This window comes from Octopus bimaculoides, chromosome 2, assembly GCF_046866305.1.
Source record: "Octopus bimaculoides isolate indiv1 chromosome 2, ASM4686630v1, whole genome shotgun sequence".
Taxonomy (NCBI): Eukaryota; Metazoa; Mollusca; class Cephalopoda; order Octopoda; family Octopodidae; genus Octopus; species Octopus bimaculoides.
The window spans coordinates 193,272,940-193,286,124 of NC_142929.1; the positions used below are offsets into that span (position 1 = coordinate 193,272,940).

The 13,185-nt window shown below is 40.0% G+C and overlaps 1 protein-coding gene across 2 annotated transcripts in view; it reads right to left on the bottom strand.

The window, feature by feature from the left end:
- Positions 1-765: 765 nt before the first annotated feature.
- The window catches only part of LOC106871094 (uncharacterized), a 33,425-nt gene continuing 21,005 nt past the window's right edge, over positions 766-13,185 (bottom strand). For both annotated transcript variants that reach the window (XM_014917390.3, XM_014917391.3), the window contains exons 3-5: positions 12,004-12,105; positions 10,134-10,293; positions 766-8,004 (exon numbers count right to left, since the gene is read on the bottom strand). In XM_014917390.3, coding sequence (XP_014772876.2) covers positions 4,353-8,004; positions 10,134-10,293; positions 12,004-12,105 — 3,914 coding nt within the window. In that variant the 3' untranslated portion in view covers positions 766-4,352. The remainder of the gene's footprint in view (positions 8,005-10,133; positions 10,294-12,003; positions 12,106-13,185) is intronic.

A 13,185-nucleotide genomic window follows, 5' to 3' on the forward strand; every position in this document is an offset into this window, starting at 1 on the left:
GTGTATGGATGAGGGCAATAGTATAAAGAAGTATTGATCAGTAAATGTGGAACTTGTGGAAGAGGCTCTGCCCTTGAGTAATTCACATTTGTTTTTTGTTGTATCCCTGCAATCCTGTTCTGTTGGTGCAGCTTCACCAGGTAGGATAGTCTTGTTTCCCAGGTGTTGGGGTTGATCTCAAAGTCCTTCAAGTGATTTTTCTGTCCCCCCTTGTGTGTATTTGCTTTCACTAGTGCTGTAAATTATACAAGAGTAGAAGCAGACCTATTTCAACCCCCTTTTTCTCTGACCAACTATCCTGCCCCATCCTTGGAACCATTTCCTTTGACACCCAACCACGCTTCCCAATTTTCCATTAATCATCCCATTCCGTATCATCAGTTATCTTCCCCTTTTCCTCAAAGCTCCATCTTCAGACTAACTTACCATATCCTTAACAACTTTTCGTATCTGCCATCAACACCACCTCTGCCCTTACTGACCACTAACTTTATCCACCCCCTCCATCTTCTCTGTCACTGTATCTCTCTCTAGCCTGCAGCACCCCTCCTTTACCCATTCCCCATCACATCATCTCCATATTTCTCATCTCTATCATTCTGCTCTTCACTCTTTCTCTCACTTACCATTCCATCCCAACCCGTATTTAGTATCAACAGCAGCCCCCACCCCACCAACACTTCCTGGTTAAAAGAAACCATAAAGCAAAACACTGGAATATGAAGAAATAAAAAAATTACAAAAAAAGAACAGAAATTACACACATTTCTGGATATGGACATAGAAGAGAATGATTGAGGGACCTTTATTATTTCATAAATGCATTTAATGGAAAGTTGATATAGCAATGTAGTCTCAATGTAGAAAATCACACACACACACACACACACTCTTCCATGCAATCACAAGGTAGACCTGCATCTGTACACAGTACTGTCCGTAATTATTAGGTCATGTATAAACACAGAACACTTGTATATAATACTACACACACATACAGACACACACACATACAGACATATGGCTGTGTAGTTAAGAAGCTTGCTTCCTAACTGCTGGGTTTTGGGTTCAATTCCATTGCATAGTGCTCTAGGTGACAATATCTGATAGATGAAAAATGTAAGAAGCCCATCATGTGTGTGTGTATGCGTGCATGTGTGTGTGTATGCGTGCATGTACTTGTGCCTCTTTGCCTCGATACTGTGTGACAGCTGTAGACAAGTGTCATCATCATCATCATCATTTAACATCCGTTGTCCATGCTGGCAAGCTGAGGGGCTGCACGAGACTGCAGTCTGATTAAGCATGGTTTCTACAGCTGGAGTCTGGTGCAGCCCCTCAACTTACCAGCCCTGGTCAAACCGTCCAACCCTTGAATATGACATGTCCCTTATTTCCAATTTTGCATGAAAACACATCCAGCCATGCAGAAGAATTACTTTGCTTGGTAAGAATTGATGGCAACGTATGTGTATATATTCATATATGAATCTATACATGTACACCTGTGTATAGACAGACACATCACTCAAACACATATAAACACACACACACAGGTATATGATGACAGTCATTAGATTACTTTGTGGTAATCATTCGAGTTCTCTATGCACTTAGTTCAAATTCAACCAAGGTCAACTTTGCCTTTCATCATGTTGGAGTCAATTAGATTAAAGTTTTAGTCATGTGGTGGGGGGGATTCTTTTCTTTCTTTCTGTCTCTGTTAAAAGAAATCAACAATGGTCAAGACTTAGAAATGTCCTTCCTACGATTGTAGTAAAGGGTTGATTGAGGGTGGATATGGAGGACTGCAAAAAGTAACATGTTACTAATTCATTCTTCTTATTTGTCTGATTCACATAAACTCATAGCACCGACTACCTATTTAGCCTTTGAGCACATTCGGTCATTTCAATATCTCACTGCTCACGGAGACAGACTGAAATGGTACTGCCAAGGTTCATATACACCTGTCTGCTCTGTGTGTGTGTGGATATATCAATTTTTGAGTTAAAAGTAAATCCAGTAATAACATCATCAGTTGCACAAACAAAGTGCAAGTGTTTTGTTTCCATATATAGAATAGGTGCAAGTATGGCTGTGTGGTTAAGGAGTTCACCTCACAACCACATGGCTTTTGGTTCAGTCCCACCACATGGCACGTTGGGCATCTTCTATGATAGCAATGAAATGACTGAAGATGCATTTGATAAACTGAAACTGAGAGAAGACTATGAGGTGTGCATGCATGTGTGATATATATATACACACACACACACACTTACATACATACATACGAGCACAGCCACATGTGTGTGGGTGTTTACATATCCTCCCAAAATTACTAACAAGGTCAAAGTGGTGACATCGTTGCCATTGTTTCCCCTGCCAAACAAGTGCTCCGCTGATTCCTGACTTCAAAAACAGGTGGTAAGGGTTAGTGACAGGGAAAGCATGACTGTAAGACATTACCTTGATGACACATTCATCCAACCCATGCTAGCATGGAAATACAGATGTAAAACAAACAAATACACACACACACACACCTGTACACAGACATACTTTACTTTTTTACATTTACTTGTTCCAGTCATTAGAGTGTGGCCATGCTGGGGCATCGTCTTGATGCATTTTAGTTGAAAGAATCAACTCCAGCCCTTAATTCGTTTTAAGCCTGGTACTTATTTCATTGGTATCTTTTGCAGAACTGATAAGTTGTGGGGATGTAAACATACCAACACTGGTTGTCAAGCGGTGGTGGGGGACAAATACAGACACAAAAACACCACATGTTTGGGAAGCAAACTTCTTACCACACAGCTACGCTTGCACTTATATATATAAACACACACACACACACACACACACACGCATGTCTATATATGTATTTATAGATATATACATGTATATAAATATATGTGAACAAATAACTACAGAAAATACTGCAGACATATGCAAAACATTGTAATTATGAGAATTTTTGTTTGCACACACACACACACACACACGTTTTGCAGATTCTGGTTAATTGGGTCATTAGTTAATTATGTTGTTATTTATACCAGATGAAGAGAATTACTAAAATCTTTGAAGATTTCAGGCATTTATGGCACACAGGCAGCAGTAAGTAGACTATAGAACGTCACAACAAGAATCAGTACCGAGTTTGCATTTGGGTTGTGAATATCTATTCATATCAGAGTGAAAAATAGTTGCTCTGTCTCTTATTTCTGATAGATGCTATCAATAGACCCCCCCACCCAGAGAATATCAGGGAGAACTGCTACCAAATGATGCAGGCAATGGCCAAGCTTCAGCAATTTACAACCAGAGTAATTGTGTTTACTCGGATTTTTTTTACAAGTTACACTATATATTCCTGCTTGCTATAAGAAGTGAATAAAAAGGTTGATGACAAGAGGGGCTTCTGGCCATAAAACAGCATCAAAAAGGGAACCATGACAAGAACATAATCAGATCGGCATAGGACCCAGGACCCAGCAAAGCCAACTCTGCTTTAGGGGAGGAAAGCAGCTATAAAAATGCTACTTGGTTGTTCTAAACCCTTGGATGTTGGGCATAGCTGGAGTGGATTAGGCCAAGGGGTTATTGTCTCTAGGTTTGCCAATTAACTGGAATCCAGTATATGTGTGTGTGTGTAAATACACACACACATTTCACAGTGTATAATGCAAGAGTGAAACTGTAATGCAAGATCTGATATGAAAAGACAGTGAAACAAAATCAATATTTATAAATGGTCGGTTAATATTGACTTTAGAGGACCCAGACATAAATTTAAAATGACATTGATCCATTAACACACAGGCTGATTGCTTGGTTGGTTGGGTTTCTTTTTTTTTTCTTCTATGGAATCTTAATGAGGATGCATTATACCCAGGGAAACATCACACACACACACACACACACAGAGTAAGTCACTACATATGAGCAAAATGTCCCTTTCTTGCTATCAATTCAAACCATACACATACCATTATTGCAAATTATTTGAGCAGGAAACACAGTTCTGTTTGTTTGCTTGGATTTGTGTGTGCGTGCATGAGAGTGTGTGTGTGTGTGTTTCTGTCTCAAATAGAAGCTTCAAGATAGAATCACAGAAACTGAATGTCAGGCTAGTGTTGAGAACAATGAGAAAATGGTATGGAACCAATGAGGTTTTATATATACAGTAACAATTGAATGATGAATGTTGACACATGATGGATGTGATGAGAGACGAAAGATTGTTCTGAAGCAGGAATGGTGTATGATTGTAGTAATAGTAGCAGTAGTAGTAGTAGTATTAGTAGTAATAGTAACAACGACGACGACGCTGTTGCCTGTAGTTAAAGAGTAGATGATACAGCAAGATTCTGTCGAATCAACTCAAGGCTGTGTTCTTTCTCCCGCAGAATCTCCCTCAAGCGGCGAATCCGTTCCTCCTGAGGTGTCTCCCCAGACAGAGAGGAAGAGAGAGTCACCGATGACATGGAGGCACTTGGAAGTTCTAGACTGTTGTGTTTTGAAGAGCTGACATGTGAAGAATAACAAGAAGATGAGGAGGTGGAGGGGGAGGCAGGGAGCAGAGGAGAAAGGTTGGAAGGAGATGGAGTGCTGTATGAAAGGTCGTCAGTCACAGACGATGATGATGATGTTTGAGTTTCTAAAGGAAAACCTGTTATCTTGACAGCTGCCTTTTTGCCAACTGCTTTCTTTTTACAGTTCAATTTCTTACCAGACCCTGACAAGGTAAACTTGTCCATCTTGTATAATTTAGAAGAATCCCTTAAATGACCAACGTCCTTTTGTGTGGAGGCTAAGTTTTTACAAGCAACATTCTCTGGACAAGGCCCAAGTTTTTCTTCTTTGATTGATGACAGGGAAGAATGTTGGTTGATGGGAGCTAATAACGAGACAGACGAATCAGGATTGATGTCCCCTTCGTAACCATATTTTACCGGTTCCTTTTTGATATTCTGAACAAGATTTAAGGAATCTGGTACACTAGTAGGAGGTAAAGTAATGAGAGGGTTTAATGGAAGGAGGGATACATGATGAGGACTTTTCACTAGTTCATCGCCATAACCAGAAGTTATGGGTTCAGATTTGATATGAACGGTATTAGGTTGCAGAGAAAGAACATTATCAATTCGCAGACCTGAAGAATTACAACTCTGATATGATGGATCAACTATACTGCCAACAGAAGGTGCCACTTTCGGCGTTACCATAGTTACACTTGGTACAACACCTGTTGAGCAAGATGGTAACAAGCGATGGCCATTTACTGGATCGACTTTGGAAATTTCAAGAGCTGTACCAGTCGCTCGCAATACAGTAGCTAATTCCGATTTAGAATCAAAAAGCTGGATTTTATTACTCCCTTCCTTCATATAATACAGACAATTGTTATTCTCGGGAGTTGGAACATGGCTTTTCGTCTTCTTCGGATTATCACTGGCAACCATTCCACTTTTTTTCTCTTTCAGAACAGATTTGGATTTCTTCCGATATTTCCTAACTGGAGGAATGAAATCAATATCTTCTTCAAAACCAGTATGTTTTTTTGGTCTACGTATTCTTTTACCAGTAATTATAGGTGGGGCTTCCAGAGTTGGTACAGTTTCTTTTGTAGAGCTTGGAAGTGGATCTGCAGATGGAGTAATAATCACATCATTCAAAGACTTAGAAGCGTTGTTGGTTTGGAAAATTATTTGGGATCCATTATTAGTATTTGATACGACAGTTGGAGGTGGACAGTCCTTAGTATTTACAAAAGATTTTGGCATTTTAACTTGCATAGAATTCTGGTTGAAACTCTTTTCAAAAATATAGGCAGATCTGCTGGTTTTGCCACCTTGTGAAGGAATAGCCACCGTTTTATCAGACAATGGAATGAAAACATATTTGCCCATAGGTAGAGAATGGGCAGCACACTGCAGTTCATCTGCAAGACGAGTGGAACTATTTCCTTGAGGTATGGCAGAGCCTAAAGAAGTAACTGAAGACACACTTTCCAATGTGCTTGCAATAGATTTAGCAGATTCTTTCTTCAGATTAGGATTAGTGACGGCTGTTACCTTTGTCTGACCATTACGCCGTCGTATGTCAACAGAAATGTACTTAGGATCCTGTTCAGTTTTATCAGAACAGCTAGAATTCTTTGGTGAAGCATTTTCTTTCTGTGAATTGTTCAGCTGAGAATCGGTCATGTTGAAGTTATCCAAATCTTGTTCGGCATTTGGTGGTAATTTTGTTGTTTTCTCATGATCAGCACTCATGTGTTTCCGGTGATTGGTTGAATCTATGCTGATGTCCACACTGACCTCCTCGTTTGAATTTGTCAGCTGCACAGGAGAGGTGAACGCCTCGTTGTTCATGCTGACGACAACGGTCCGTGGACTTGACAAGGAACTCGTTGACTGCGGAGAATTGATTAAAACTCTTTGGAATTTAGATTCATTTGGGAGGTTGTCATTTTCAGCAAAGCCATCTATTTGAGGTTGTTCTACATGGAAGAAACTGGAATCTGAAGAAGGTTTAACAAATTCAGAATTTTCTCCAAGTTGCGAAGCTGTAACATCATCCTCACTGGATCGCAGTTGTTCTTCAGCTAAAGAGAAAACAGAAGATATCTTCAATCCAAACATGCCATCATCATCACCATCGTCAGCATTATCTTGCGATACTTCTTTACTATCAGAATGGCAGTCTTCCATTACAGATTCAGATTGCTGTGACAGATTTTTAGCACAATTTGTGTCACTATTACTGATAGCTTTCCCACTATTCTCCGTTTTGTCCTGGTGAACAACATTCTCAGAATGACTCTCTGTTGGTGCCATATTCGTCCTCTCTGCTGCTGCTGCTTCATTTCTTTGTTTGCTGTGGGACTGTATTTTCTGTTTGTTTTCATTCAAGACAGAAGAAAATCTCAACAGAGATTTGCCAGAACTATTCTGTACTTCACTGGCATCCAAAATAGTTGGAACAGGAACCGATGATACAGAGGAAGAAGTTGGAGGACAAAGTTTTCTGGCAGAATCTCGTGAAAACAGTTTCACAGGGTGGATTGAACCAGAATCCTCTGTTGTTTCATCTGCTGCTGTTGTTGTTGTTGTTGCTGGTGTTGTTACTGTTGCTGGTGTTGTTGTTGTTGTTGCTGGTGTTGTTGCTGTTGTCGGTGTTGCTGCTGTTGTCAGTGTTGCTGGTGTTGTTGATGTTACTACTGCAGTGGTCAGTGTTTTAGTAGATGTCGTAGTCGTGGTCAGTGCAGCACCAGAAGTACCCACATTCTGATTATTCCCTGTAGAATTAACATAAGTGGCTACAGACACATCCTTTGGTCTGTCTGTTGAAGCTGGTTCAATTTGGGAACTATTCACATCAGACTGACTTTTGGCCGATGTTACCTTGGAACCAACAGTGGTAGCTGGAAGTGTTGTTGTGGTGGTTGATTTTGTTGGAGTTGGAGTCGTAGTTGCTGTTGTGGATACTTCAGAAGGAACAAAACTTGGCAATAACAGTTTCAGCATGTTGTCCGAGATGCCATGGTTTAGAAAAGAACCATATGTTAGAAGATTCGAAGATTTTGTTGAGGCTTTATTTTCAGTTGTTGTTTTTGTCGAGACAATTTGACTTGGTGAGTCAGGAGACTTTTTCTGCACAACAAACACAATTTTTTTCTTTTCGTTATCACACACAATTGTCGGTTTTGCCAAAGCTATTTCTGTTTTGCCATTCACTCCTCGACAAATCAACTTTTTCATCTCACCTTCAGGTTGATTGGGATTGGTGGCTGCTAAAAGACCATTGTATGGAAGAATGTACTTCAACTGGCCCCCAACATAAAGAGCATAAGCTTTCTGGGTATTGCTAGCCGGAGGGGTACTGCCAGTAGCTTTAGAGTTAGCTGTTGTCACTTTGCTGGTTGCAGTTTGGTTTGGTGCTGGTGGCGCCTTTGAAACCTCGGTATCAGAATTCGGCAGTTTTGAAACTCTGGAAAAGAAATGATAAAATAACCAAATAATTCACAATAACAACACATTAATGATAAATAACACAAAGCAGAGGAGGGGGGAATAGATAGAGAGAGAGAGAGCTTCCAAGACAATCAGGAAAGAGGAGAAAAAATTAATAGTAATAAAGGATGGGGAAAGGATAGCTAGATTAGATAGGATACGATAGAGAGAGAGAGAGAGAGGTTTTTTCTTTTCAATCTGGTGTGGTCAATTCATTGAAATTTTTTTTTTTCTTTTCCCATTGTATACTTATCAACATATTTGTAAATAAACGCATTTTCTCACAAGAGCTGGTGACCTTTCAGTTTCCTAAAATTTTAGGAAACTAATACCTCTGAAAGGTCACCAGCTCTTGTGAGAAAATGCGTTTATTTACAAATATGTTGATAAGTATACAGTGGGAAAAGGAAAAAAAAAAAGAAAAAAGAATGGAGAAAGGAAAAAATGAAATTTCAATGAACTGACCACACAAAATTGAAAAGAAGCCTCTCTCTTTCTCTCTCTAGCCAGCCATCTCTCTATCCTTTCCCCATCTTTTATTGCTATTACTTTTTCTCCTCTTTCCTGATACCTCTCTCTATTCCCCACATTTTGCTTCTCTTTCCCTATCTCTCTCTCTCCCTTTTTCCCCCAAAACAAAATTTTCCTCTTCAAAAAAAAAAAAAACAACAAAGAAACATCCGATTCATATAAATGAACAATGAAAAGATCTGTTTTTTGCCATTTTGATTTTGTCTTGACGAGTTCATAAATGAGCAAAAGAATTAATAAAGGATTATCCAAAATTCTGACTGCTTCCTTTTTCTCAATATATATATATATATATATATATATATATATATATATATATATATATATATATGACCTTCGAGCGTTGGGCCTCACAGAGGCAATGACAAAAGACCGAGACCTCTGGGGGTATGCTGTGACTGAGAAGACCCGGCAAATAGAGTAAGTCTACAGCTGTAACCTACACCAGTGTCGCATAACCAGCCCACTCAAAAGTACCTTGGATCGTAGGGCAACATGCTGTGCTTGAGAAGACCTATTGAGTCAAATACATCAACATCAATATCAAATCAAATGGTAATTGTAATTGTGGCCCCCATTCTGGTAGCACGTAAAAAGCACCCACTACACTCTCGGAGCGGTTGGTGTTAGGAAGGGGATCCAGCTGTGGAAATACTGCCAAATCAGACTGGAGCCTGGTGCAGCCTCCTGGCTTCCCAGAGCCTAGTCAAACCATCCAACCCATGCCAGCATGGGAAATGGACGTTAAACAATGATGATGATGATATACACCACAGCATCAGAAATCTGCAATGACCCCATAACTACTGTCTCAGCTATAACCTTGGAGCCTCAGTCATCCGTTACAGTACTTACCTAGTGTACCTAATCGCTTAGATTACCTGTGAACTTAAACCCTCATATTTTGTATATATATACCCTACAAGCACACCCTAGATAATATGGTGGAATCACCAACATCATTTAGCATCTGATTTCCATACTTGGATATATGCTATAAATTGTATACAGTTATCACTTACTCTTCCCTATTTATTCACTCAACATTCATTATATTCACCTCCGTCACCCATTCCCCATCTCTCAGACACTCTTGCAACCTCAACCCACCCACAACCCCAGTTCCTCTGTCCCCATTCACTCCAATTCATCTCATACGTTGAAGCTTCACACAAATGCTTCATCCCTGCTTTTTGCATCTCTTCTCCCATTCCACCCTAATCGGTCACCCCCCTTCCTTCCTCTCTAAAGTAGGAGTAACCATTTGGTTTCTCCCCTGTAAGAAACCTGTTCTGCTCTGGCCCCTTCTATCACACTACGACCCCTCATTTCCTAACATTAAGCCACCTCTCTTGGAAAGCCTTGCAAGCTGTATGTCAACCTCACTAGAGCTGGTGGCATGAAAGAAAGACCCAACACACCCTGTAAAGTGGTTGGCATTAGGAAGGGCAACTGGCTGTAAAACCAACCCTAAAGTACCACTGGTGTTTCCTCTGCAAACATGAAAGGGTAACAATATAATAATTATAAGGACACAACCCACCCTCAAAATACAAGGATTCCATAAAGACTTACGCTGCATAAACTTTCTGTTTGTTTGCTTTCTCAACTTTTGGTTTCCTTGGAACTCTTGGTTTGCGAACAGCTGAGGGTTTCTTAGCCGCAGAATCACACCTGACAGCCATCACAGCAGCAACAGCTTTATCAGCAGTAATAATACACCTGGAGAGCAAATCTGGAAGGAGGGACATAAAAGCAATCAGCCATCTTCATGAGTTACAACATTAAATTTTACTGATTGAGTGATTTCTAACTTTGGTACAGAGGAAATGTGAATGTGAATGTGTGGAGGGGGGGGGGGACTTGGCAAAATCTAACCAGTGTGTTGTTCCTGGCAATTTTTTAGCAATCGAGTCTAACCAAGCAAGATTTGAACTAAGAACTTAAAGGAATGTAACAAAGTAGCACTGATTAATTAGTCCGGCATTATAATTAATTTTTAGTGAGAAGGGTCAGTTAAAAGAAAGGACAATATCAGCAGCCAAGTTCACCTGGTTGTAAGTAGTTACCCCAAGACGGAAGGGGCTGGTGCTGTAAAACTGGTGTCTTGATGACTAGCAGAGTTGAATTCCATTCATAGGAAATATCAGTGAGAGAGTGACACATTAATCCTCTCAGCCCTGGGCCTCTACGTTTAACTTTACCCTTCACCTGGGCTCCTGAGCAAAAACAAAGATAAATGGTTGCATACACAGCCCAAAGGTAACAATTATAGGCAAACTAATGGACAGAATCACAAAATCATTCAGGAGAACAATAATAGGCTTATCTCTCACCAACTGCATTCGTTCATCCGAATCGCTACTTTCCTCATCCCTTTCACCAGTTTCATTGTCCAAATCACTCTCATTTGTCTGTGTAAGGGTGAACTCTTCGTCCCAAGAATAAACATCATCAATAATTCCCCCAACAGCAAAAAGTCAGGGCCTTGCATGTTTACAAGATGAAGGGCTGGGGTCATCACACATTTGTTTCATTGCAAAATCGTTTGTTTTTTTCATTAGAAACAAAAGCAAACAGCTTTGATGGGAGACACCATTAACAAGAAACCACAAAACACACTTGGTTCCAAAGCTGCTGCAACGTGGATCAGTGGCCTGTCTTTCGGTATTCCATCTTCTTTTGCTGCATGTGTTGTCCATTACCACTTTACTGGGAATCTGGTGGAGATTCCGTTCCTGCTCTTCTTGCGAAAGCAAGGACTCACTGCAATAGGGTTGGATGTTAGAAACGGTCTTTGGGGGAGGGCGGGAGGTCATGAATGGGAATGGTAATTATTTTTAATATTTGGCAGAAAAAGTGAGGAATTTTGTGCAGACGGAGAGAGTTCGATTAAAATGACACTAGAACTAGACGAGCCCTTTATTTTATTGACCTTTGAAAGGTTGAAAGGCAAAGCTGACCACAGCAGGATTTGGAATGAATAAGTTCAGGGCATTTTATTGAAGGCACAATACATTTAATAGTACCACAATCACCAACACAGATTAGAAATAAGGTATTGCAGAAAGTAGCAGCAGCTACAAAGCAGGGGGGGAGAGAGAGTGTGTGTGTGTGTGTAAAAGTTTAACTTTTAGCATCCAGATTACTCTGTCAAATGTAAAGCTTACTGATTCACATTGTCATGAATTAATCATGGATTATCTCATAGCTTTCAGATTTTGATGATGTGATTGTTTATTTTTAAAATGACATTGTAGGGTAAGTGTAAGAGGATGGATCCGGCCAGTTTCAACATAAAACAAATAGAATATTTAGGCCAGATATGGTCAGTTTGAATGTTAAAGGGTTAAAATTGGTTGGTATAACATTGACAATTGTGCAGCTGCTAATAACATGTAGCAGATATAGAAATGGTGAAAATATGCAATAAAATGTTGTGTACCTGAGAAATATTTACGACGTAACTCAGATCTCTGCGCATCACTCAGTGACTCGTCTTTGAGAGCTTCTGGGAAAGTAGAATTTTTCAATTCTGTCTTTGAATCTGTTGGAAATAAAGAAAAAAAAGAGAGAAACAAAATGAGCAATGCTAATCAATATTATTAGATATTAAAAACACCAGCTCCACTCTGTAAAGTGGTTGGTACTGCAAAGGGCATCCAGCCATAGAAACCATTCCAAAACAGACAATCGGAGCCTGGTGCAGCCCTCTGGCTTGCCAGCTCCTGTCAAACTGTCCAACCCATGCCAGCATGGAAAGCAGACATTAAATGATGATTGATCTTTGATAACCCTTTCTTATCCACAGCCCCAGTAGCTTTAGTCAACATTATATAAAAGCATCATCATCATCATCAGTGTGTTTAGTCCATTTTTCCCATTGTTGGCTGTGTTTATGGCTTTGGTAAGACTTACTGAAGCATGATTTCACAGTCAGAAGCCTTTCCTGTTGGCAAGCTGCTTTTTTCAAGTAAGGTATTTTGTTTCTAATTCCAGCGGTTTTTACAAAATATCACAAAGGCATCCAAGCTACAGAACATTTTGTTTACAGGAAACATAAAAACACCATTCCTTAAACAGTGCCATCAGGATGCAAACAAACAAACACACATTTGTTTATAGTAGTTTGATTTTATTGCAGTCTGTACAAATGATTATGATGTGTAAGGGACTGTTTTTGAGTTGTTTGTAGTTTACTGCAGGCAGATTAGGGGTCCAGGTAGCACTGGCAGAGTCCATGATGGATCTAAAGTATTGTTTGTATAGCACTATTGCTGCCATTTTTTCTATGTAGCAACTGTGAACACTGGTCTATGTATGTTGTTTATCTTGGGGCCTCTGTATGGGTACCATGTCAAAAGCACTGGTGATGGTGCCTCATAAAACGCACTGGTGATGGTGCCACATAAAAAGCAGTGATGATGGTGCCACATAAAATGCACTGGTTATGGTGCCACATAAAAAGCAGTGGTGATGGTGCCACCTAAAATGCACTGGTTATGGTGTCACATAAAAAGCAACGGTGATGGTGCCACATAAAAGGCACCCAGTACACTCTGTAAAATGGTTGGTGTTAGGAAGGTCATCCAGCTATACAGACCATACCAAAACAGGCAATGGAACC